Source organism: Lycorma delicatula, chromosome 13 (genome assembly GCF_047948215.1).
Source record: "Lycorma delicatula isolate Av1 chromosome 13, ASM4794821v1, whole genome shotgun sequence".
NCBI lineage: Eukaryota > Metazoa > Arthropoda > Insecta > Hemiptera > Fulgoridae > Lycorma > Lycorma delicatula.
The window spans coordinates 18,193,435-18,221,259 of record NC_134467.1 but is presented as its reverse complement, the minus strand read 5'-3'; the positions used below and the strand labels follow the sequence as shown (position 1 = coordinate 18,221,259).

Below are 27,825 nucleotides of genomic sequence, written 5' to 3'. Positions count from 1 at the left end.
TTCTTCGGATAATCACTGTTAAGTAATTAATTACACTTCAATTAGCAATTAAAAATGTCCTCAGTTTTGAGATTTGCTAAAAATCATAAATCTTGTTTTTGTTGTTAAATCATAATTTGATTCGGTATACAATGGTTTTTATTATGGAATTATGGAACGTTTTTTTTAATTTGTTGAACTCTGTAGCTTTTCTTGGTTTTTATTCTTTTCACAGTTTTGTGATTGTGATATATATATATATATATATATTTGATGCTTTATAAAAAAAAATTATTATTATGATTAGAATGTATTTGCAAATAATTAGCAGGCAAAAGTCGCACACTCCCTATCTGATATTCCCCTCTGCAGTTTTTAACACAGCTCGTTTTTATATTTTTCATTAAAATAGTGACATTTATTTTGTTTTTTTGTCTTCAGTCATTTGACTGGTTTGATGCAGCTCTCCAAGATTCTCTATCTAGTGCTAGTCGTTTCATTTCTGTATACCCGCTATATCCTACATCCCTAACAATTTGTTTTACATATTCCAAACGTGGCCTGCCTACACAATTTTTTCCTTTTACCTGTACTTCCAATATTAAAGTGACTATTCCAGGATGACTTAATATGTGGCCTATAAGTCTGTCTCTTCATTTAGCTATATTTTTCCAAATGCTTCTTTCTTCATCTAATTGCCGCAATACCTCTTCATTTGTCACTTTATCCACCCATCTGATTTTTAACATTCTCCTATAGCACCGCATTTCAAAAGCTTCTAATCTTTTCTTCTCAGATACTGCGATCGTCGCAAGTTTCACTTCCACTTAAGGCGACACTCCAAACGTATACTTTCAAAAATCTTTTCCTGATGTTTAAATTAATTTTTGATGTAAACAAATTATATTTCTGACTGAAGGCTCGTTTCGCCTGTGCTATTCGGCATTTTATATAGCTCCTTCTTTGTCCATCTTTAGTAATTCTATTTCCCAAATAACAAAATTCTTCTAAATCCGTAATCTACTCTCTTCCTATTTTCACATTCAGTGGTCCATCTTCATTATTTCTACTACATTTAATTACTTTTGTTATGTTCTTGTTTATTTTCAAGCGGTATCTCTTTTGTAGGACTTCATCCTACATTCATTGAATTTGAAATCCTTCATTCATTGTAGGATTTCATTGTTTCTTCTAAATTCTTTTTACTCTCAGCTAGAATTACTATATCATCAGCAAATCGTAGCATCTTTATCTTTTCACCTTGTACTGTTACTCCGAATCTAAATTGTTCTTTAACATCAATAATTGCTAGGTCCATGTAAAGATGAAAAAGTAACTGCGATAAGGAACATCCTTGTCAGACTCCCTTTTTTATTACGGCTTCTTTCTTATGTTCTTCAATTATTACTGTTGCTATTTGGTTCCTGTAAATGTTAGCAATTGTTCTTGTATCTCTGTATTTGAACCCTATTTTTTTTTAAATGCTGAACATATTTTATTCCAGTCTACATTATCGAATGCCTTTTCTAGGTCTATAAATGCCAAGTATGTTGGTTTGTTTTTCTTTAATCTTCCTTCTACTATTAATCTGAGGCCTAAAATTGCTTCCCTTGTCCATATAATTTTCCTGAAACCAAATTAGTCTCCTAACACTTCTTCCACTCTCCTCTGAATTCTTCTGTATAGAAATTCTAGTTAAGATTTTTGATGCATGACTAGTTAAAACTATTTTGTGTAATATATATAAATTATGTAATTAATAGAAGAAAATCTGTATTAAATAAATTTTTGTATGTACTCATACACATGTACATGTACATTTTTAATTATTAAAAAATTTTTAATTAATGTTTATGAATTTTTTTATTTAATTTTCCTTAAATTAATAATTCATTGTTGCAACTGTGTGTTTATCCCAGATTGCAATTACCCTCTCTTCTAATCCTCCTTTTTACTTCCTTGCACGAAGTAAAGGAAGTATTGTGATCACAAAAAGTTTCGGTTTTCATATTTCAATGGAAATATATATTTTGATCATCCCTGAATCCATTTTGACTAGTTTCGGTGTGACATCTGTACATATATATCTCGCGTAACTCAAAAACAATTAGCCGTAGGATGTTAAAATTTTTTATTTAGGACTGTTGAAACATCTAGTTGTGCACCTCCCCTTTTGGTTGCAATTGACTGGACCAAAAGTGTCCAGAAAAGCCCAAAATCCAAAAAACGATTGGATGTTGGACCTTTTCGTAACTGCAGTAAAAGTCCTCATTATGATATATTATAAGTGGTACTTATTTTAATTGATTACAGAGTTATAGACAAATTTTAATTAATTTAATATTTGGATTTTACAAGGGGGGAAGGCACATCAGTTCAAATCGGACTTTTTCAACTTTTTTTTCCTTTTTAATTTAAATATATTGTTTTATAATAATTTTTTAACCTCTTATTTAAAAATATTTTTACAATAAATAATTAAGTAATAAATTTAAAAAAACTATGAAGAAATATCAGAAGTGATATTTTCATTAAAAAAAAATGTGTGTATGTAATTTAGTAGTCATATAAGGAAGTCATATGGTGTCCATATCAGAATTTTTTTATTAAATACAAAAAGTTTTGTTATTCATATATGTTTATAAATATTGTTATATTTATAAATTATGTAAATTGATATTTAATAAATTGCAAATTTTTCCGTGTGTTTAATAATTTTAAATGTGAAATGTTTGCTAAAAAAGAAAGAAAGTCATTTATTATCAAAAAATATATAAATCAAAACTATTTTAATTTAACTCAGCATAATTGTTTGGCTTATGAGAAAGGTATCCTTATGCTTGCTGTTGTTAATAAATTCTAAACGTGTTTATAAAGACCCACCAATTTATTTAAAATAAATGTTTTTTTTTTTCAGTAACGATATTCTGTCAAGTTTTTAAAAAATATTTATATAAGAAAAAAACTTAATTTTCAACTCCATTTAAAGCGTATATAAATATTTGTTCAAATAATTTTCATTAACATTTTCAGACTTATTTATTCTGTATAGATTTTATTTGTTTAGTATCATGTATATCATGTATATATATTTACGTTATTATAATTGTGTGTTTTATAATAGGATTACTCTGTTTATGGTTTTACCACAGTTTTCTTTGATTCATTCAAACAAATACAGTTCCTTTTACTTTCCTGGTAAATACTGCTAGATTATCTATATTAAAGGGTAAAGTATGGTGACTGTGTTAAAATGGGGTATCTGTTTCTTTTTGTAAATCTTTGTGTTTTTAGAGTTCAACTCGTTCATCTAGATATATGCGAGAGCAGTTTTATTCAGTAAGAGTTTCTTTAAATAGATATGTATAAAATATTATATGCTGTATAGATAAAGGAGATCCAACCATTTACACATATCCTTAAAACTGTAACGCTGAAGTACAGCGCAAATCGATTGATATAAGTCTAAAATCACAATTTTTTAAAATCAATTTATATGCACTAAAATCATCGTTTTATAATATTGAAGTAATATAGTTAAATTCTTATCAAAATGATAAAATGAGTTCTTAAAAATATTGTTGCTAACTGCTTCCAACTATCTCCTGAGTTTTATTACCGCTTTAGACTTTTTTATACTATAAAAAATATTGTCTTTAATAGATCAAGAAGAATAGCCTAAACAAAAAAAGATTACATTAAATTCTAATCAATTTTTAACAATTTATATGAAATAATAGTCATATGCAGATATTTATACAGGTGCACAAAAAAAGAATATCGCAGGGCACACATCCAGCCAACAGGAAAGTTCATCCTTTATTTCAGCAGCATGTTGTGGAGTGATGGAAATGACGGCCACTTCAATCCTGTGCCTCAAATCTGGTAGATCAGTAGTTTTAGAAGAGGCACACACGCAAGAACCTTTACAATACACCAAAGGAAAATTTAATTTGGAGATTGGATCAGGAGAAGTTAGAGGCCACCATAAAAAATCTTTTTTCATCATCAGGTTCATGCTGACTGATCTCATATGGAGTTATGCCAGTGAAAAGGCGCATCATCTTGTTGCCAAATAAAATTTTTTGAACCATCATTGTGTTGATGAAGGATCCATGAGTGCAGGATATCCAAATAAGAAACTCCTGTTATGCTTGCTTCAGTGAAATATGGAACTGATTGTAAATTTGATATGTATAGAAAACATTTAATTTTTAGTTTATGGGGATTTTCTGGCCCAGAATAAGTTTGCACGTTAACTTTTTTCGACTAAGATGAAATGTTGATTTTATCACTAAAAACAGGAAGATTGAAAAGTTTTTTTAGACTATGAAGGAAAGAATCCAGGTTATATTCAACAGTTTCTTCAGAAATACTCTGTCGTTCCTGTAGTTTTCTCTTTACACAGATATCAGGTTTTTTCATATGCTATATACAAATTTTAATATACAAAGTAATGAAATGTAGTAGAAATAACAAAGATGGACCGCTGAATGTGAAAATAGGAGGAGAAAAGATTATGGAGGTAGAAGAGTTTTGTTATTTGGGAAGTAAAATTACTAAAGATGGACGAAGCAGGAGCGATATAAAATGCCGAATAGCACAAGCTAAACGAGCCTTCAGTAAGAAATATAATTTGTTTACATCAAAAATTAATTTAAATGTCAGGAAAAGATTTTTGAAAGTGTATGTTTGGAGTGTCGCTTTATATGGAAGTGAAACTTGGACAATCGGAGTATCTGAGAAGAAAAGATTAGAAGCTTTTGAAATGTGGTGCTATAGGAGAATGTTAAAAATCAGATGGGTGGATAAAGTGACAAATGAAGAGGTATTGCGGCAAATAGATGAAGAAAGAAGCATTTGGAAAAATATAGTTAAAAGAAGAGACAGACATATAGGCCACATACTAAGGCATCCTGGAATAGTCACTTTAATATTGGAAGGACAGGTAGAAGGAAAAAATTGTGTAGGCAGGCCACATTTGGAGTATGTAAAACAAATTGTTGGGGATGTAGGATGTAGAGGGTATACTGAAATGAAACGACTAGCACTAGATAGGGAATCTTTGAGAGCTGCATCAAACCAGTCAAATGACTGAAGACAAAAAAAAAAAAAAAAATACAAATTTTATTGTCAACTGGAATATTATAGTTTTACAGATTTCTCATTTAGAAACAAAACACAGGAAGCTTTCTATTTAGGAGTTTTCTTCTTCTTTGCTAGTGTTAGTGGCACTGTCAAGTGGAAAGATAAGGGAATTAATTTACATCCACTCAATTAACTAAAACTGTCAGTTTTGTTCTTTGATTCTTGTCTTAATACTGTACATCTCATCCAAAAGGTATTATAACAAATAACTCTCTGATATTCTTTTTTTCTACATCTGCTATATTAGAAAATAATGTTTTTACAAAAGCTTCTCTTTTTTTGAAAATAATAAAGAACTTAAACATATAGAATTTGAATTAGTCTCTTCATTAAACATTTTAATAATTTCAATTAAAGATCAAAAAATTACTTGTATGGAGCGACCATACTTTTGGAGCAGAAACAAATTGTAATATACAGCTATTTACAATCAACAGTATGCAGTGTGGTGTGAGGGACTTAAACCAATATTGTATAAGGTCTCAAGGTGAGGGAAGAGGTTCAACCTTTAACTGCTAATTGATTTCATAAGTAATATAATAATAATTTTATACAATTTTATAACTGTCATACTTGAAAAAAATTTGTTCAAATAAAAACTCTCAGCTGTAGGTAACTTGATAAGTATAAATATTAATTTTCTGACATTTGGTAAAACAAATGTTATTATTGTTATGTATTTGACTGAAAGTGAAACACATCTAAAATGTTTGGATATGTGGTCTGTTGTAGAAAAGTTAAAATAGAAATAATGATCTTGTATTAAATTAATGTAATTTATATTTAATTTCTTTTAAGAGAAAGTACTTCATCATGATAAGCGGCACATTAAATCATTTATAATTGTATAAAATTCAATAAGTATATAAAATATTCAATAGTAGAGAAAAAGCTCTTGTTTTTAAACAATTATATTCCAAGAATAAACAACTAGGTTTGATAAAAAAATACATGGAAATCTTAAATTTCCCAGACTGTATAAATCAGATGGTCAGTTTTTATTTGTCTTTTTTTTTTGTACACTTGCCCTTAACTTATGCTTACATTGGTAGCCATATTGGATGCTTAGTTTGTTGGCTGTCGAAAAGGTTATACGTGTTTATATGGTTAGCGATTTTTAACTATTGGAAAAAAAATTGAACAAAGAATTTGCATTAAATTTTGCTTTAAGAATGGAATAAAGTGCAGAATCACATTGGAAATGTTGAGTGTAGCTTTTGACAATTCTTCTATGAATAAAACAGCATTTACAAGTGGTACCAACGATTCCAAGAGGGTCGTGAAGACATTGAAGATGATGAGTTCCCTAGACATCCCAGTTGGCGTTGAAAAAGTTGAATTGCTATCAGAGAGCCTAGATTACTACCTGGAAGTTCTACACAGTTGGTGTGAAGCATTCTGAAGAAAACGCCCAGATTTGTGATGAAACAATTCACAGCAATTGCACCACAATAATGCTCTTGCTCATACTTATGGCAAAAACAATACTATTATGGTGGCTCAGCCTCTATGTTCACCAGACATCCCCCTGTGACTTCTTCCAATTCCCAAAGTTGAAAAGGATCATGAAACATGATATTTTGCCATCATTGAAGAGATAGACAGAATCGCTGAAGAAGCTAAATGCCATACCGGAAACTGTGTTCCAGATATGCTTTGAAGATTAGAAAAAGTACTGGCACAAATGTATCTGAAAAGGAGTACTTTGTAGGTGACAAAATCAATATTGATGAATAAATAAAGATATTTGGAGAAACTAAAATTCTACCTATTTTTTATCAAACCTTGTACATCAGATCTTTTGTATTGCTAGAAATGCAATATTTTAAAAGTATGTGAAAGTTGTATGTACAACCACTGATTAGGATTCTGTTGGTAAGATTTGACATCATTTTTGAAAGTAAATTAATAAAACTGGTCAAAATCTCTGTTGTGTGAATAAGGAAACGAGATGCTGGTCACATAACAAAAATAATGATCATCATCATTTCACTATATTCAGAAAATGGTTATTAATGAGGTTGTTTTCCTTGTAGCCCAGTAAAATTAGGATTATGAAGTTTTGATTAAATTCAAAAACAATGCCTCCAAAAACAATGTCAAAGAGGTGTGAAAAATTTTTTTCATAAATATCTTAAATTATTATTAATGAAATGAGTTAAGAAAATTTTATAAAATAACAGTTATGCATTTTTTTTTAAAGAGAGATGTTTCCATATTTAAGTTTTACTCTAAAAGCGAGTAGTCTTGTAGAAAATGAAAGATTCCCTGAAAAAATGATGAAAGCGTTTTCATTTTCCATTAATTTGAGGCTTTTATGAAACCTCTTTGTCATAAATTATCTATTTGTTAGAGTTAATACTATTAATGTCTAAAAATATATTTATCTTCAAAAAGTCAACGTTTTTAATGAATATTAAAATGTCTCTCTGGTCAAAAGGTCATTACTTATTATTGTGTTTCTTTGGGAGATGTGTGTATTTGTGAACACAATGATGGAAATGTTTTTAACCAACCATTAAAACTGTATTTTCATGAAAAATCAATTGTTACATTTAAAATGAGTATTTGTTATTTTTCAATAAAACATATTAGGTTTTTGAAAACTTGTGTTGATTTATTATTATTACATAATTTTTAAATTGTCATTTTAATAAAATGGGAATTATTTGGTATCCACATTTATTGCGTCGGGTTCTGGTTACAAACTGAAATAATATATAGAGGTATGTTCTGTTTTTCTAATTTATTAGATTTTGGGTTTAGGAATAAATTTTGTTTTCTAAATAAGTGGTAAAAATTAAATTTGATAGAACAGTTTTTAACCAAATTGATTGTGTACATGTCTAATATATAGAATATTTATTATATATATAATAGAATAGCTATCTTAAAGGGTAAAGTATGGTGATCATATCAAAAATGGGATATCAAGTTGTTTGCAAATTTTTACAGTTTTTTGGTCCAACTGGTTCACCTATACCAAAAAAAAAACATGTACGTACGTGCATCGCATTGTTTTTAAGCCTTATTTCTCTGGAGTGACCAAACTGATTTTCGTCAAATTTGGCTGAAGTATTTCTATATATGGGACATTAATGATATTAATTTTTTCAAAATTCATTTCTGGGTTGAGAATATCCAAAAAAAAACAAAATTCAATTTTCTTCTGAGGCACCTTAGAAAAAAACTTTCTTCGGCAAATTGTATACGTATATAAATAATCCAAAAAAACTTCCCTCACCTCTTAAATTGAAATTGTGTTTTTTAAACTATCACTTTCATTTTAATATCTTGAAAGAATTCTTTTTTTTTATATATAGTTTGATATCAAAAAATATTTACAATTTTCCAAAATTATGAATTCAAAATTTAAACAGAAAATTTTTATGTTCTGTATCAGCCGTTATTGGAGGGGGTATTATATTTAGAGAAACTTTAAGATTAACCTATATATGAATATTTTTATAAATATTTTATTCCCTACCTTTAATTTATTAATGTTTTTAGTTTCAACTTTTAGTTTTTATTAAAAAAATTTAAGTAATCACTTAAGAGCAATTAAAATTTAAGTAGTTTCAGCCCTTAAAGTATGCCCTGGGCCCAAAATAAGAATTTTGTTACTTTATTTAAAAAATTTCTTAAAACTTTTTTTGTTAAAAATGTTTTTACTACTGGTCACCAGAGTAAGGAGCCTCCAAAAACAAAACTTTTTTGCTTAAATCATATTTTGATAATATAATAATTTTAAAAAAGTCTCATTGATAGAGAGGCCCCAAAATTTAAAAAAAATCAAAATCTTTTTTGTAATTATGAAAATAAAAATCGAATTGGAAAAACTTTCTGGCTTTGCCGGAAAGGTTTTATTATGAAAAACCTCAGCAAGGTATTGTTGTATGATTTAACCAGCATATCAAGGAAAGTCATGCAATTCTTTTATATATACTCATATATAAAACTTTTTCTTTCCATCCAAGTAGGTTTTAAATGTATTTCCCGTAAATAAATGAAAAATAGAATATATTTGAACAGATCTATATCACCTTGAAAATATAATGCCGTTGTGAACATGTTGTTATTATATTATTATATTCTATTAATTTTTATGTATAACTTTTTTTAAGGTTATATCTGAAAGAAGTGCGAGTAAAATTAAAAAAAGATCAAGAAGCGACAGTAGTGCTAGTAACCTTGATAATGAATTGAATTCTCATCATCGTAAAAAAAAGATAAAGAAAATGAAGAAAAAAAGTAAGAAAAAGAAAATGAAAAAACATAAAAGCAATAAACATGATGATGACTGTAATAGCAGCAGCGATGATGATGATGATGATAATGATTCCTTGAATTCAGGCGAAGGCAAAAAATATCGTAAAAAAAAGAAAATGAAAAAGAAAAAATCGAAAGAAAAACAAAAATCGGCAGATATTAAAAGAATCGATATAAATAAAGACAATGATATTTCATCTTTTGGTCCTGCAATTCCTGACGATTTGCAAGAAAGATCAAAAGCGATGGCACCGATGTCAAAAGAAGAATGGGAAAAACGACAGAGTACAATTAAACGTGTTTACGATTCAGAATCCGGTCGACATAGATTAATTAGAGGTGACGGTGAAATAATTGAAGAGTGTGTAAGCAGAGAGCGGCACAAACAAATTAATAAGCAAGCGACTTCCGCTGATGGTTTGTATTTTCAGATGAAAATTAATAAAAAATAAATGTTAAAAATGTATAAATGTGTATGAATTTATTTATGTATAATGAAAAAGAAGAATTATTACCAGTCTTTTTTTTTTTAGGAGGGTGGGTGATTGATAAGTTAATGTAAGATTTGACCTTGTAAAAGCATGAAAACTGCTTATTTAAAAGATTATGTACTTGTTTTCTTATTTTGTTTACTAAACTTATTATATTAGTCTTATTTTTAGATCAATAATTTATAAAGTTCTGTTTTTGAATCTGCTAGTCACATTATATAATCTATCACTCGTATTTGTAGTTATTCCATTACCCTACCCATTCTCTTAATATGTGTACATGGAACTTCTTATTCCTTCAGTTCTGTTCTGTAAACACGCCTATTTAATTAGTTCACTATTGGAAGGCTGTACATGGATCTCTCTAGCAGTTTACATATGAGAGATAGGCATATAATTAAACGTTTTAAACTGTATAATATTCCTTTGGTTTAAATATTTTTCAATGAATTTTGTAAAGTTTATACCACATGTATTGAAGGGGATGTTAGATTTACAGAAAATTTATGCAAATCTGTTAAGCATCTGTACATAATAATTTTTCTTAATTTATTCCCCACCTCTAAAAAATATATACGAATATTTGCTTTTTGGCTCTTAATTCTTTTAATATTTAATTTAAAAAAAAAAAAAAATCACTTAAAGGGCTATTAAAATTAAAGTAGTTTTTGCACCTGTATTAAATTTCAGACCTAAAATGAGAAGTAATATTTTTCATTACCTTTATAAAAGATACATATTTTTTCAATATTTTTAAACAATCCATTTAAATTTTTTTAGGAATCACTTCTTTAAAAATACAATTTTCCCTACAGAGTAAGGAAGCTCCTAAAATCAAAAACAAATTTATTCAAACTTTGAGGATTTTGATGTTTAAATCTTATTTTGGTAATAATGACGTGACCAGTGCAGCTGGGAAATTATAATAATATAATTATGAAAGAAGTAATTTGTTGCCAAATCTATTCAGAATAAAATAAAAAATAAAAACAAGGCCCATAGAAATGAGTTGAATCTTTTCATTACCATATAAATGATAATTTATATAATGACAGTCGTGTGACAAAGCAATGCTTATTGACAGTGACTTTTTATTAAACTATGTAAATGATTGAATATGATATCTGTATTTATATGCATCTTAAAGAGTTTGGCACCACTATATTGAAAATCATTTCATCCTTAACAGTTTTATAAATTTTATAAGTAACTTGCTGATCGGTTTCCAGGTTTAGTTCCAAAATATATATTGAGTTAAGGCTGTACATTTGCTGATTTAGGAATAAGAGATGGTAGTTATTGATTAAAATAAATAGTGTACACCACATTTTGTAATAGATGATGTTCTGCATATAAAGTTGGAATAGTGAAATACTTTAGAATACTATTTTTGTAATATAATGTTTGTTCAATAATTTTTGCTTGTTCAAAATGTGGACGTACAAAATTCCATGAATTTCTAACCAAAAATCAACTATTATAGCATTAAAATTCCAGAAGGATGTAAATATGTTGGCGTGTTTATTATTTGATACCTCTAATAGATTTCAAACTGTTTCTGTATAATCACACATAAAGTTTAGGATATTTTTGCATTGTATTGGTATGTCAGAGTTTGATTTTGGATGATTCAAATAACTTTTTGGATCATTTGAATATAGATAATCCCAAATTCAAATGACTTGAATATGGATCATTGGTGCGATACAATTCCTATGGTTTTGTATCTCATAATTTTACTGAGTAGAATAATTTTTTTACATAATTGTTTGATGTTTAATGTTGTATGTTAAGAAAACAGTTATTATTGGTGTTAAGTGCTATTTATTATTTAAATGTTATTCATATTCTAAACATCTGCCAAAGTTAAAAAAAAACCCCAGGCATTACAAAAACTGACCCCAGTGTGAGATCAGCAATAACAGTCAAGAATGGTCCCAAATATAACTTAAAACTTTGAATTTATTATGAAATTAGTGGTTCAGTTTGTAAATGGGAAAGTTTGCTTTAAATTAATCTAATTCACAGTAAATTAATTATTTAAATAGAAAAAGAAAATTTGAGAGTTTTGAGAAAGCTTGCACTCTGCCAACTACCAGATAGTTATCAAATTTTATTATACCAGGTGATTCAAAAAGGACTTCACAACACAACTTTAAAAGTATATAAGTAATAAGTATATATATAACTTAAATTCAGTTTGGTCTCATTTCATAAAAAACACAAAGTTTATCACCTAACATTCACTTCTGGTTTGATATAGATTCTATTTGTAATGGAACAGAAGTTGATTTCATTCCAGACTGTAGCCAGCAAGTTGGGAGTCTTAGCTCAACAAGATCAGCAGGCAAAGATGGTACATAAACCCAATCTTTAATGAAACCCCACAAAAAGAAATTTGATGACGTTGAGGTGGTAATCTTGTTGTTAGTAATGATGTCATTGTCTGAGGAATTAGAACATTTTGAAGCATATCCAGACAAAAGATACAATCCATGTTGCCTCCTGGAAGAAGAACAGTCTTTGTTTGCGTAGGGTACAAAAATCATTGACCTTAAAGCTATTACGAATATCTTGCAAAGTTTCACTAACTAAATAACTTACCATCGATATGGTAAGATAGTCTTCGGACTACGTGCAAAGCTTCAAAGCTAACTTACTTTACAGCAGTTCAGGGATGCGCAGGTGTCCTGGTGATTTTGTATGTTAAAAGATCAACCCGTTTCAAAGAAGGTTTGGTATCAAGAGTAAATTGTATGCTTGTAGGCTCCCTACCATATTCTCTACAACAATTACATTAAAATGCAGTTGCTGACTGAAATCATGAAACCAAAACGCCGCCATGGTGCCGCACCAGTAAATGTATCCATTTTTAACAACACTGGTGCCCAAATTCGGTACTAGTGAACCTCTTGAGACAAAACTTGATATGTTTTGCTAAGTTACCTAGATAAATTCTTGTGAAGTTCTTGAATCACCCAGTATTACATCTTTAGTGAAATATCACTTTGCCAGATTAGTTAAATCAGTAGAGGCTGTAAAAATTGGACAAAATAAAAATATTTTTTAATTAAATACATTAGTTTACTCTTTCTCCGTTTTTATTATTATTTTTTTTTTTGTAGTTTATACATCAGTATTCACATTTTATGTTATCAGGCAGGTTATGAAAAAAATGCTCCAATAGGAGGACTTTAATAAAAAATTTAATTATTATGGGTTGGTATAAAGAGATATACTTCTAGGACTGTAGGGTGTCATTGTTTACTATTTTTTAAATGTGAAAATCTGAAAATATATGCAAAAATATATGCAATCTTCTGGAAGGTGTTTGCCAAACTTTTCATGTTTGACAAACTCATGGCGGTTGGGTAAGTTATACATAGAATTCATCAAGCTATATTACAGACAAAAATTTTTAATTAAAAAACAAAGAAGATAATTGTAGAGGCAAAAATTGCAATGAGATGTAAGGATATATGTAAACTTTAACTTTTTTATTTATTTCGGACATCCTGTTTATATATAAAATATTGAAAGATAAAAATCCATTACAATAGAAAGTTTAGAAACAATTAAATTTGGTATTGCTCAAATTAATTGCAAACAGAAGAAGAATTATTGAAACAAACAGAAGAATTATTGCAAACAGAAGTTTTGAAGTTGGACAACTTTGTATTCAAATCTTTTTTGTATTTCTAATGGTTCTCAAATGTAGTGATAAAATCTACTTTTAAAATTTTCTTAATATTCTACCAATAATCAATGTTTAGAAATATTGTACCATAACTGTAATGATTATAAGTGATGTGATATAAAACACAACCCATTGTTTCAAGAATAACAATTCCTATGCCATGCTTACTTGGAAAATGAGGAATGAAGAGTTATCTTCGTTACTGTACTGAATATATACAGGTCGTCTTTGCTGTTGAACATAATATCGCTGACAACTTGAGCTCAACAGAATGCTCTAAAACTGATACTTCACTCTTTTTACCGTAGGAACAGGTGTAACAACTTAACTGGCACACAGATTTTTATGACACATCAACATTAGTCCATGCGATTCTATTTGGAATCTTACTTTCAGTTCATTTGTAGGACACTGAGACTCTGTATGGTTATCGCATTTTGTGTGATTTTCTACGTTCATTTACTAGGAACAAAATATCAGGGTTTAATTCTTAAATTTGACTTATTTTTATTTTTCATTAATAAAAATCAAATAGAGATAAGCTAAAAAAGAATCGTTAGTATTAATCAGCTTTTATTGTGTTTTTATAAAAGTACTTTATTTATAAAAATTCAGCAGATATAAATTTCATCTACCAAGAATTGGAGTAAATATAAATAAAAATCAATTCCGCTTAGCAACCAACCAGCAGTCGCAAAAAATAGATAAATTGTAACCAGTTTTAAGAAAAAAACCATATAGTTTAAGTTTAACTAAACAACAATTTATATACTCCTGGAAGGAGTATAAGATTTTATCTCATAAAATATTGCATTAGCATCTACTAAAAACATGTAGTAGCCAGTTTGGAGATTTTCATCATTTGGCCTATGGCTAACAAATGAGATTCATAAAATTAGAAAGACTAGGATAGATAGTGTATAGCAGCAACAAATTACTGTACCCTTTTCTGTTAATGAATACTTACTTCAACATCCTCACTGGGGATTCAATAATATTATGTCATGAAATATCATGGTCAGTGTTGAAATTTAAATACTGCATTAAAATTAAAGTTATATAAGATGTAATGATGTGCCCTGAATTTTTCTTCATGAAATTTGGAGGTGTATAATAAAAACTGAGATCAATTATTGTTTATAATGATCACATGCTAAGAGAGATGTGATTCATAAAGATAGATGAATTACTTGCAGCTAATATGGATTTTTCAGAAATATAAACTGATGTAATTTAGAAAGTTCTAATGAATTGCTTGCAAATTTTTTTTTTACACAAAAATTGGTTGAGTTAGGTTGTTGAACACTTTTGATTGTCATATTTCGGTTAACATAGCACATTTTTAGGAATGATAAAATAAAAAAGGTATAATGATGTGATATAAGATACAATTATGTGACCATGTGTAATATGATGCGGATTAAAGGTGTGGAAATTGTTACTGGGGAGGATTTATAGAGAGGAAGAAATAGAGAATACCAGAGAGGTTTCAGATCCTGGAGGAATTGTTCTGATCAGATCATTAGTCTCAAGCTAATATTGTTGTAACAGGAAAAGAAACAGAAACATGGTGATAGATAATATTTGTAGATTTCAAGAAAGCTTATGACTGCATCCACAGAGAATGCCTAGTAAAAATTATAAGACACCTCGGACTACATACCGAATTAATAAACATGAAAACACCCTCGCTAACATTAAGTTGAAGGTAAGATTTACCATCTTCACACTGCTATTATTCAGCTGCGCTTTGGAGATGATAATGAGGAGTGGCTCAAAAGTAAAAATAGGCTGAAAAATCAAAACAAACTGTTTTGGTTTTGCCAACAACTTGGCACTGCTTGCGAACCACATCGACTTAAGCTAAATCATAAATATTAGAACTTCAAAACATTGCAAATAAAATTGGTCTCAAAATATCATTTGAAAAGACAGAAATTTTAGCCCTAAAAACCAACATATTTAAAAGAAATAAACATAAACTCTAATAAAATTAAAATAGTAATCCAATTTAAATACCTCGGAGAAATAATAACAAAACCTAAATGAAGAAACCTTGATCTAAATAAGAAGAAATAAACTAGCTAAAGCTCAAAAATTAACCTGATACATTTACAATAAAAAATGCCTATCGATAAATGCAAAAATAAGACTAAAAAGCTATAAGCCATGCAGTAGAAACACTTTTCCTCCTGAACAATCAGACTGGTGGATTGTGCCTGACAATGTTGTGTATAAAGAGTTAGAACCCATCCCTGATACCATGCTTAAGAGAAGACTAGGATTCTTTGGACAAGTCATGACGATGCAAGATTGAAAAACTTCTGTAATGGCTAGTGCAGTACAATCTCGACTGGAAAAAACACCAAAACAGGATACAAATGGATTAGAGAAATAAGAGAGGATCTAAAGGAATTTGGTCTAACACCAGAAAACACCACAAATGAGATAAATTGAACAAGAAAATTAAGAACAAACTCGCCAGAAAAAACTCAACACTAGAAAAGGCATAAAAATTTGGAATGTATATTAAAGTACTGGGAGGACTGCAAGGCCCAAACAGTCCCATTGACTTTGATAATGGACTGACTAAAGTGATCCTATGCGATCATAAAAGATAATAATAGAGAGAAATATTAAAAAATTATTTAAATTTTAATAATCTTAAAAAGAAGTTTATTGTTCAATTCAGTCAATCCAGATTGAAATTTTTCATTTTGTTTTGAAAAAAAATCGGAGTTTTGTAATTGTGAAAAGGTGCACAGTTTTTTTTTTTTAATAGGCTTCAAAGAGAGAAAATATTCTGAATTCGACCTATATTTCACATTCGACATTTTTTCCACTATTGAATTATTATAATTTAATCAATAATAAAAATTTAAAATCAAAACCACCAAATAAAATACATTAAAAACTAATAGACATTCACCAACTGTAACTCTTTCGAAGTCAATCCTTTGTCAGCAGTTAAAATTATAAATTAAACTTAAAAATATCTGCATGTAATTCTTTTATTATTTCCTATTAAAACCTCTGTCCAATACCATGGCATAACTGAATTGTGATACCATGTAGTTATTTTTTTTTGCCTAAATTTATTAATTTTAATTGCTGATGATGAAGTATTGACTTCGAAAGCACTACAATTGTTTCTCTACTAATTATACTGTATTTATTGGTTTTGATTTTATTATTGATTAAATAATATATCTTCCAGCCTTAGAAATTGAAAGGGATTTTAATCATCTTCAAGAAGAAATGATGTTTTTTTTATTGGTAAGTGGGAAATTAAGTATTATCCAATGTATTTGAAATTTGTAATCAGCGGTAGATCAAATATAATCATCAAAATACCTTGTTTATATTTTGTATACATATATTTGCTTAAAAACCATAACATTTCTAATTGAGTATGATGAAGACACTTCTCTCGTCAGAATTTTCAATTAAAAGAAGGTTTAACTTGCCATACATCAACATATTAGCCAAAAAAGGCAGAAAGTAAGTCATGAACTGGCCAACTGTATAATGAATGCACATTATCTTCTGAGAAAATTGGTTTTTACTACTAATGCTAAAAAGTTATATGAGAACAGATCTGGCTTGGGTTCTTAAAGGAATACTTTCACCTGTTGCTGAAACATTGTAGCTACAGATGGATCAAACTGAACTATTTTTTAAAATAATTTTATATATGAAGTTTCATGACAATTGAATGAATGTGCAGATTGTTAGCAATTGAGTGAAGTACTTAAAGGAAGTACCTCATCAGCAACCTGAGGTCCTGTTCGTAAATTTAAAAGAAGAGGCTGCAGCAAAGACTAGCAAGCAGATGAAGGATGACTTTCAAGCAGTCTTGCGTGGCGAGGCCGAACCTGAGGATTTGGAATATCAAAGAGACTCAAAAGGGGGTGGTCGTTGTTGTAGACAAGGAGGCTGGTGAAGGTTATTTCAGACTTTTTAGAGGTTGGTACATACAACATGAGAGTTGCCCCAAAACGACTGAGGCGTCTAAGAGTTATACGACCATCGATAGCTGTCTGAGGATGAGCTGCTGACTCATATATTTTATATATTCATTTATTTTGAGGCAGCAGAATACTCAGATGGATGAGGTCACTTTCAAAGCCGGATGTCGGTTGCTATTTAAATCGGGTAGGCGTGAGGCAGAGGTTTATCATGGCATATTTGAGGTTACTCCTGAGATTCTTTATAGCTTTGTGAAACAAGGCAGGTTGTTAGACTTTTCTTCATGCAGGATTAGAGAATACTTAGATGTCCAGCGCTTCAAGTGCTGCCAGTATGATAAGAATTGTAAACAATTGGCTGTGATCTGTGCTGAGATGAAGAGCATCAGTGAGGGGTGCCCTAAGACGTCATGAGGGTCCTATTTGCATTAATTGCAAGCGTTTTCACAATTCTATAGGTTTACATGGTTAAATTCAGTCAGTTGAGCTCACAGGTGCATACATTGTTGAGGTAGAACTTAGTGAGATTGCTCTACGTAGAAGTTTGGATGTTGTTTTATTACAACATCCCTACATTGTTTCTGGTGATCTGTCAGATTTCTTTCGTTGGGAAAAGTTTTTTCATGATTCTAATAGTATGTCCACTGTTCTGTGCAGAAGAGAATTAGATTGTGTTTTTCTTTGGCAGTTCTCTTAACGAGCATCATGTTGTCAATCATTTGGATATTCTGAACTCATGTAGCAAGTTCATATTTTCAGTACCGTGAACTTGCTGATCGTCATCTTGAGGTCTGGGATAGGATTCTCAGATTCTCTGGTCAGAGTCCAATCCTTATTGGTGCAGGCGTCAGTGCTAAGTCACATTTGTGGCATAGTGATCTTACCAATGTTAGTAGTAAGTTGGTTGAGGGCTTTGTAGCCCAACATGGTGTGTAGGTTTTTAATGAACCTGGCAAGTTGCCCACCTATGCGGGTATGGTGAATGGGCGTAGGTGTTACTGTTGGTAGACGTATATTCCTGCTAATGTTTGCAACTAAGAGTGGTTGATAATTTCTTAAGCGATCATCAGTTTGAGATGGTTGGTGATTTGCATGATCGTTACAGATGTAACTTTACCATAATTTCCGATTATTTATCAATGTACTTGGTGGAGCAATTAGTTGTAGTTTTATTACAGATCTGAATAAATATATATTTTTTAAATTCCTCATACAGTTTCTACACTCTCCATAAAAAAATCTGATGTGGAGACCACATGAATTCCTTGAACGCTTATTAAATTACATTTACACATTTTTTTTTTTAAATGTAAAGTACATAAAATTTAATTCCATTAATAACTAATGATCGTACATTTTTTTTTACAATAGCACGTTAATAATTATTAGTAAAAAAATATTTTTAAAAAGTACAAAGTCTGATTCGAATCGATGTGCCTTTCCCTAAGATCCAAATATTTCATTAATTAAATTTTATTTGGCTATAATTCTGAAACCAACTGAAAGTACCATTTGTAATATGTTGTTGAAAAGCTCTCAGTGAGGACTTATTACTGCAGTTAAGAAAAAGCCCAAAATAAAATCCAAATTTTTTGAATTTTGATTCAAAAAAAATCTTCTTTTGGTTCAGTTGATTCCAATCAAAAGGGAGGTACACAACTTCATGTTACAACAGTCCTAAATCCAAAATTTCAACAAGGAACTAAAAAGGATGGTGCATGGTTTTGTTTGTTTGCTGTATGTGCTCACATTTTTATTTTAGCTGCTACTAGCACAGAGCAGACCAATGGTGTTGTGTGGTGTTGCTGTGGTGATGATTGGGATTAGAGCTGTGTTAAAAACAGCTAAAAATATTCAGGGTTTTGAAGCTTTTCATTGTAGATGTTTTTGTTGTTAGTAAGCTAAATTCATGAACATTATTTAGTTACAATTAGCAAAAACAGTAAAGTTATCACTTTTGCAGTAAATCAATTATAGATATTCTTGTAAGTTCTGATTAAGTCTATTCAAAATTACTTTTTATAGCCTTCATATCCTGTTTCAAAAGTAATATTTTGAAAATATAATTTTAAATTTGATTCACCTTAGTTTTGTCTGATTTAAAAAAAATGTTATTTTAAAAGTTTAGATTTTGTATATAAATATTTTTGATTAACTAGAAATCATTAATGAAACAAATTGCAAAGCAATATTAGAGTTAAATATTGTTTATAGAAATTTTATAAATTTGTAAACAATAAGCACTGTTAATTTGTTAATATTTTCTGTTATTGTTATTACCCGGTGTTCATTTGTAAATTTTCCAGTAGTAGAAAGTTTGATTTTGTATTATAGCAAACCACTGGAATATGGTCCACAGCAAGAGGTGGCTTACCGTATGACAATATTATGAAAATGCACATTCATTTCACTGTTGGTAAGAAGCAAAAATTATCTTTTTCATGTCATATGTAACTTTTTTCATGAATTTGATTTTTTAGTGAAATATTTTATCACCATTTGCCTATGAACATCCACTGCATATAGTATGTGGTATCATTTTAAATTTTCTGATCATTTATTCAAGTCATCAGTCACAGTTGATTGATTTGATTATGATAAGTTTTGTTCTATGCTGATCTTTTAATATCATCAATATATATTTATTACATTCCTACATTTTTGTATCTATTTTATATCTATATGTCTTATATCATTTAGTTAGACATCCTACTTATAAAATATATACGATAGATTACAAACTAAACATAAAGCTAATAACTCATGAAATAACATAAAGTTTAATTTATAATAAATTATTTTCAAATGAATCTTTTAACAAGATAAAAATTAGTCAATTTTTAAGATAAGAAATAGGGTGTTACATAAACCCATATTAATTATTTAGATATATACACATGATATAACGTTTATGTAAATACATTAAAAATAAAAAAAAGATGATAACACAGTATAGAACCTTCCCATCAAATTTAGAATCTGGTATTACTAAAAAAAAAATTCTATTACAACTTTAAATATTAAAATCATTTTTAGCACCCTTGAAAATGTATAAATTGACTTATCACATTTGTTTGTTACCCAAAGTTCAGTTTTATAACATTTTTTTTTTTTTAAAGCAGTCTTTTAGTTAGATTAGGCTGCTTAGGGAGGAGGCAGGTTTGGGGCTCCCAATTTAGTAAAGATTAATTTATATGTGTAATTAGACAACAATAGAAGAAACTGAAATGAAAAACAATCATAGCGATCACAAAAAAGGTTCAACATTGAGAGCATTTTTTGGGATGGGGTGCAATTTTGCAAAAACAATTTGCAAATATTTTTATTTTTTAATTATTAACAAAAGAAAAATATGACCTTAATTAGGCAAAATCTTGAGATACTGAGGGTGACCTTGTTCTACATGCAGCCTCACCCCCATTATCTTTTAAGTCGAAAATTTATTGGCATCAATACTCCATATATAGAAGTGATCTGACCTAGTTTGGTGAAAATCGATCCAGTAGTTCTGAAGATATAAGGTGATTTAAAGACAAACACCAAACACACATACATAGGAACATTAACATCCGGAAAATTTCCATCCGATTTTATTGGTTTCTTAGGTATCAAAACTCAAGATCCGGTGAAAATTGCATATACCAAAATGAGACTGATTAAAATACTTTGCCTTCTTGAGCTATAGTGCTGTTTAGATAGGAAAGTAAATACTACAAAATAATTCACAATTTAGAAACTTATATTTCAAGCATATGTTCACATTTAAACAGGATACAGAAAATATTTAAAAATTTATCAACAGAATAATATTGTTTCCATAAAAGAAAATCTTTTTAATTATATTTGAAATAGATTGGTAGGAAGATTTTGAAATTGTTTGACGATTTATTAAAAATGCCAATGGAAGTATAATAGGCTCTTTTGTGTAAGCCTGAAGTATTGTGTGTGTGTGTGTGTGTGTGTTATACAATAACACATTATCTGGTGGTTATTGCTTTATTTTGTCACAAACATTAAACATTCATAGATGTAATAGAAAGTAACATATCCAATTTTATAAACATAGATCTATATGATGTGCAGTGGCAACTCATACATAAAATTAGAGTAGGGGTGCTGCTCCAGAGAGTTTTTTTAGCCTTTGTTTAAAAATTGGGTAAAAGGAAACAAATGTATAAAAGGTTAAAGTTTTCTGTAAAATAAAAGAAACAAAATAAAAAATGAATCGAATAGAGTAGCTGGAAGCAGGATAAATTTAATTCTACACTACATTCAAGAATATGGTACACTGTTTTTATGTACAACACAGGTAGAAGAATTTTGTTATTTGGGAAGTAAAATTACTAAAGATGGACGAAGCAGGAGTGATATAAAATGCCGAATAGCACAAGCTAAACGAGCCTTCAGTAAGAAATATAATTTGTTTACATCAAAAATTAATTTAAATGTCAGGAAAAGATTTTTGAAAGTGTATGTTTGGAGTGTTGCTTTATACAGAAGTGAAACTTGGACAATCAGAGTATCTGAGAAGAAAAGATTAGAAGCTTTTGAAATGTGGTGCTATAGGAGAATGTTAAAAATTAGATGGGTGGATAAAGTGACAAATGAAGAGGGTATTGCGGCAAATAGATGAAGAAAGAAGCATTTGGAAAAATATAGTTAAAAGAAGAGACAGACTTATAGGCCACATACTAAGGCATCCTGGAATAGTCGCTTTAATATTGGAAGGACAGGTAGAAGGGAAAAATTGTGTAGGCAGGCCACGTTTGGAGTATGTAAAACAAATTGTTGGGGATGTAGGATGTAGAGGGTATACTGAAATGAAACGACTAGCACTAGATAGGGAATCTTGGAGAGCTGAATCAAACCAGTCAAATGATTGAAGACAAAAAAAAAAAATGTACAACACACGAGTAAAAAAAAAACTACCTTCCATCAGCACACCAGGGACGGCACTGCGGGAGCAACAGTGCTTCTATCTCCCTCGCAGCCTCGTGTATACCTTCCTATGTGTGCATGCGTACAACAGCTAAACACAATGCCGCTGGAACTGTGAAGCGTACAATTCCATACAAAGATTTTTGTATCTTTTTCATAAACTGTGGGATGGCTACTGTCATTAGGCTATTGTACAAGTATAAAGAAAGCATTAAAGATAAAGTACTCATTATATTAAATTTTATTGATAATATTAAGTGGAAATAGAGGTGCTGCAGCACCTCTATTCCACAGTGCCTATACGTGAACTGCCACTGATGATTTATTCTTATGGATACCAAATAATGATCCCGCAACCCATTTTTGTATCTTAAAAACTTGTTCTGACTTTTTGAGTGAGCCCCAGCAGATGTCATTATACTTTTATGAAAATGTATGTAGGTGTAATAAATATTTTTAATAGTTTAGCATTTAATGAAGGGGGTTAAAAAAACTGTTTAACTTTATTACAACTAAAATCAAATTGATTATCCCAAAAAAATTCTATCAAATACCTAATGGAAACACTGTCATTATAATTAATGAGAATTCTATCTATACAATTTAGTAACGCTACATTACTGAGATAGACAATGCAACATTATTATTATATAGATTTTTTTTCAGTTAATTTGTTAGAATCCATCCAATGAATAATTTTTTTAAGCTGCTATTGTAAATTTTTTTAATAATTGTATCATCTGTGAAAAAAGTTAGTAATCATTAACACTGTGGCCAAGAAAAACATTGCCTTTCTTCTGAAAGTCCCCATTTCATTTTACCAAAGTGATTGAAAGGTCTGGATGTACTCTATGGCAAGTTCAGACCAGTAGAGAGAATTATACTGGTCCAATATAAGAGACGTTAAATGCTACCTGGCTGAAAGAAAATATGGATATGCATTTATAGACACAATAATGCAGCATTACATTCTTCTGATCCTGCAATTTGTACAGGATAGACCTTGCTTTGTACTGGAATCTGTGTGCACAGATTGCAGGACACAAATCTTGGCCTGAAAGATTATTGTGTATTTTCTCTAAGGCTTGGATTAAGGTTTACCTTGAGTGATTTACCAAACATTTTAGTACTTTTTCTACTGATACATTGAACATTTAATGCTTTCATACACACCTTTTAGCTAATTCTTCAATGATATCTAGGATTTTTAATGATTTTATTAGAATTTGAATCTTTTTCACTGTACAATCATATTTTGTATGTAGTATAACATTGTTACTTTCCAAGCTATTGTAATACTTTGTGTACTATACAATATGCTACTTAAGTAAAAGTATGCCAACTGGGACAAATTTTGCAGATTGATGTTTTACAACCCCTCCCTTAAATATAAATTTAGCATTTGAAAAATGTTAGAAAAGAGTGTAGGTATGGTAGACATGTTTTTTAGTTTGATATATTCACACTGGATGAAATAATTTGGCATGATGATTGCTATAAATGGAGCATTGATGCCATCTAAATTTTGTCTACAAGAAGGTAGGGACGTATAGACTTTCTCAAAATTTTAATCAAATGATAGATAAATCTTTTCATAGAATTTAAAATGACCTTAGGTAACTAAAATTCTTTCTGATGATATTTGGCTTTTTAACTTCCTTGTACAAAGTAAAGAAAGAAGTATTGTGATAGCAAAAATTTCAGATTTCAACGGAAATATCCATTTTAACTATCCCTGAATCCATTTTGACTAGTTTTGGCGTAATGTCTGTACATGTGTGCATATGTATCTCACTAACTCAAAAATAATTAGCGGTAGGATGTTGAAGTTTTGGATTTAGGACTGTTGTAACATCTAGATTTGCACCTCCCCTTTTAATTGCAATCGACTGAATGAAAAAAATTGTTTTTTTTATCCAAAATTCAAAAAAAAATTGGGATTGGATTCTTTCGTAACTGCAGCAATAAGCCCTCATTGAGAGCTTCTGAACGATATATCATAACTGGCACTTATTTTCATCAGTTCCAGAGTTATAGCCAAATAAAATTGTAATTAATGAAATATTTTGATATTACAAAGGGAAGGCACAGCGATTTGAATCAGACTTCATCTACTACTTTTTTAAAACATACATTCATTTATTCATAATTATTAATCTCCGATTGTAAAAAAGGTTTTACGATAAATAACAATTCAATAACAATAAAAAAGAATATTATAAGTTATTAATGAAATAAAATTTTATGTACTTTCATTTAAAAAAAAATGTGTGTTTGCTAATTTATTAGGCATACAAGGAAGTCATGTGGTGTCCACATCAGATTTTTTCTTTTTGTTCTGATCTCAGATCATGTTTATAGTTTTGACTTCTTTTTCTCTTCCCAAAAGCTCTTCATTCTTTTGCTCTGTTGTTTTCGCCTTTCTTCCATTCATCTAATCAGGTTTATACCCTTCTTTTTCTTTCACTCTGGAAATATAGAATCTCGAATCATCATTTATAAATTTATCTCTGTCATTATACAGTTACTTATAGATGTTTAATGTTTTAAATCTGTTTCTATTTCTTTAAACAGGTTGGTCTTTGGGTGTCCGTTTATGTAGAAATTAAATTTATGTCAATATTTGGTTGTTCATTCTGCTTTTTTTAATCATTTATAATTTTATTTGACATCTTCAAACTTGATCAACATGATATTTTCCTCAATAACTTTTGAATGCAGGTCACCGATGCCATTTAATTTTCGTTATAATTGGTCAAGGCATTGGGAAGGTACAGTTTCCACATATCTCAAAAGTCCGCTCAAAGAGTAGAACATATTTTTCACATAATTCTTTACATATGTACTTTAATGTTTCACCTTTTTTTCCTCCTAAGTAGTAATCTGTCAAGTGTGAAGTCTTCAGTAATCAGATTTTTTTTGCAATTCTTTGCCGGCTTTTATCTCTCCTTAACAAAGAATAAAATATTCAGTAAGAGCCAATTTCCCTTCAGCTAAAATACTAACCAGAGTTAAGCTAAGAATGGTATCCGTTGTTTATTAATTGTGGATTTTTTTTAAATTTGGGATTTGCGGTCTGAACTAACATAATTAAAACAACAAAAATACTACCCAGATATCTTTTTCCTGATTTAATTGTGTACTGATGTGTTTTCTCATGTATTCAATTTTTTTTCAGGTTAATACAGCTGTGCAGTTTTTACAAAATCCAAACACAAAATCATCACCATTAAATATGAAAAAAGAATTTCTTAAAAAAAAAGGTTTAACAGATGAAGAAATAGAATCAGCTATTCAAAAGTCTGGTATAATGAATTTTAATCAGGTATTTATTATTTTATTTATTTATTTAATACAAAACAAATGATTACTTTCAAATGTATCAAAGTTTTATGATTTCTTACTTTTAAACAAAATCCTACTTAAAATAAAGAAGAAAATCATTAATTCATATTATAACAAAATATTCATGGTGAAAATAATTATTAATTGACAATCATACAAAATTGCTGCCTGCATTTTTAGAGCCCTCAATGACCTTATGGTTATTTTGTTACAGATAACACAAAACACACACACAGTTCACTAGATCATATGTAGAAGAAAACAGATATTGACAAAGACAACCCAGAAGTATACAAATAGCAGCCACGTGTTTGGTAGCTAGCATCCGATGAAATATGTGATATCTACTTATAACAAATCACATCTAATAAAATATTATAATAATTGTGTCATATTAGGTGCTGTAACTGAAATGGTTTGTGGGCAACCTGATGTAAAATATAAATCAGTTCTGAAACTGTTTTAGCAATTCTCAAGATAAAAAGCATCCAATGCCAGGCTTACTAAGGAATTAAGGAGTAAATGGGCTTTCCTGTTGCTTTCTTTAGCATTTTGACACCTATAATATTCTGTTCATCACGGTGTTTGGCTGCATATTTTTGTTCTTTCAGAAAGGAGATTTTGATTAGAGCTTCATTTACATCAAGTACTTTTCATGTATAAAAAAAAGACAGAGGTAAACAGTGTAACAGTATGTCTTCTGTTGAGAAAGAGTGCATATTTTAACAAGGTATGATTTAAACATAAGGCACGGTTGCTAAAGTGGTTGGCAACAATGTATCGTATCATACATGTTCAGTAACTTCAGCTGTTTCATTAACTGGCTATGCTATCGTGTCGGCAAGCTGTTGTTGTTTGCCTTACTGTTGGCTGTAATTAATGATGGTTATGACAGACATAAACAAAACTGCCACTTGTGAAATCAGATCTGAATTTGATTTCTTAACCTGAGCTGTTGTAAAATGCTTTCAAAATTCATTAGTAAAGTACAGTAATTAATGAAAGAGAGTTAAATCAAAAAAAATTTGAGTTAAATCAAAAATCAATAATTTGAGGAATTAGATGCTTTTGTAACTGAATTTGCAACTAGTTCTTTAGTATTTTTGAAACTGAATTTTTTAGAGTACAAAAAATAGAATTGTTATTGCAAATCTAGGTTACTGTAACTGCAAAAAAGATGGGTCTTTAAAATGTAGGCTGGTGCACACAAAAATCAAAGGATTGTATTTACATGTATATTTTTTGACCGCTACAACAGAGAGGGAGAAATTTCTTACCAGTTTCATTACTGATGGTTAATCATGGATTTTATACATCAATGTTGGATCCAAATAACAATTGGTGTAGTGGAGCCATTCAAGTTTATTGAAATCAAATAATTTAAGCAAACCCAGTCGGCTTAAAAGATTGTTTTTGAGACAAAAAAAGGGTCCTGATGAATTTCATGACAATAATCATAATGGAATGTAATGTAAAACACTTTTGAAACTAAGAGAAGCAATTCAGAATCTTTAGCATTTGGAATTGTTCTTATTTCCCAGTAATGCACACCCACACAATGTTATTCACATTGTCATTATATCTCTTATTCTCCAGACGTCACAGCTTACATGTAGTGACTAGTATGCTTCCTTTACCTAAAAAAGTTGCTCTTTTCTCAACAGTTCATGGTAGAGACTGGTTAAAATTTGCAGTACTAGTTGGCTGAAGTCTTTGTTCTTGGACATCAGTAAGAGGCTATTTGACAGTTTGTAAAATTATGTCATAGTTATTAATATCCGCATAGGATTTTAAAAACAATTTTCATTAATCTGACCAAAAAATAATGGATTATTTATCCAAAAAAACCAAAAAAAAATTTTTTTAAGCCATGTGATTGAAAACAGTCTGGATTGGCTGAATCTATGATGTTACACATCAGTAAATATCCGTCATTGATTGCGCCATACCTTTGCGTTACTTGGTGTCTTGCAATTTTGAAACATTTATA

At 29.6% G+C, this 27,825-nt stretch overlaps 1 protein-coding gene across 1 annotated transcript in view; it reads left to right on the top strand.

Moving 5' to 3' along the window:
• Nucleotides 1–27,825, top strand: part of Pex14 (peroxisomal biogenesis factor 14) — a 51,065-nt gene that overhangs the window by 8,549 nt on the left and 14,691 nt on the right. The window contains exon 2 of the mRNA XM_075381790.1: nt 25,669–25,815. Within this exon, the coding sequence (XP_075237905.1) occupies nt 25,669–25,815 (147 nt within the window). The remainder of the gene's footprint in view (nt 1–25,668; nt 25,816–27,825) is intronic.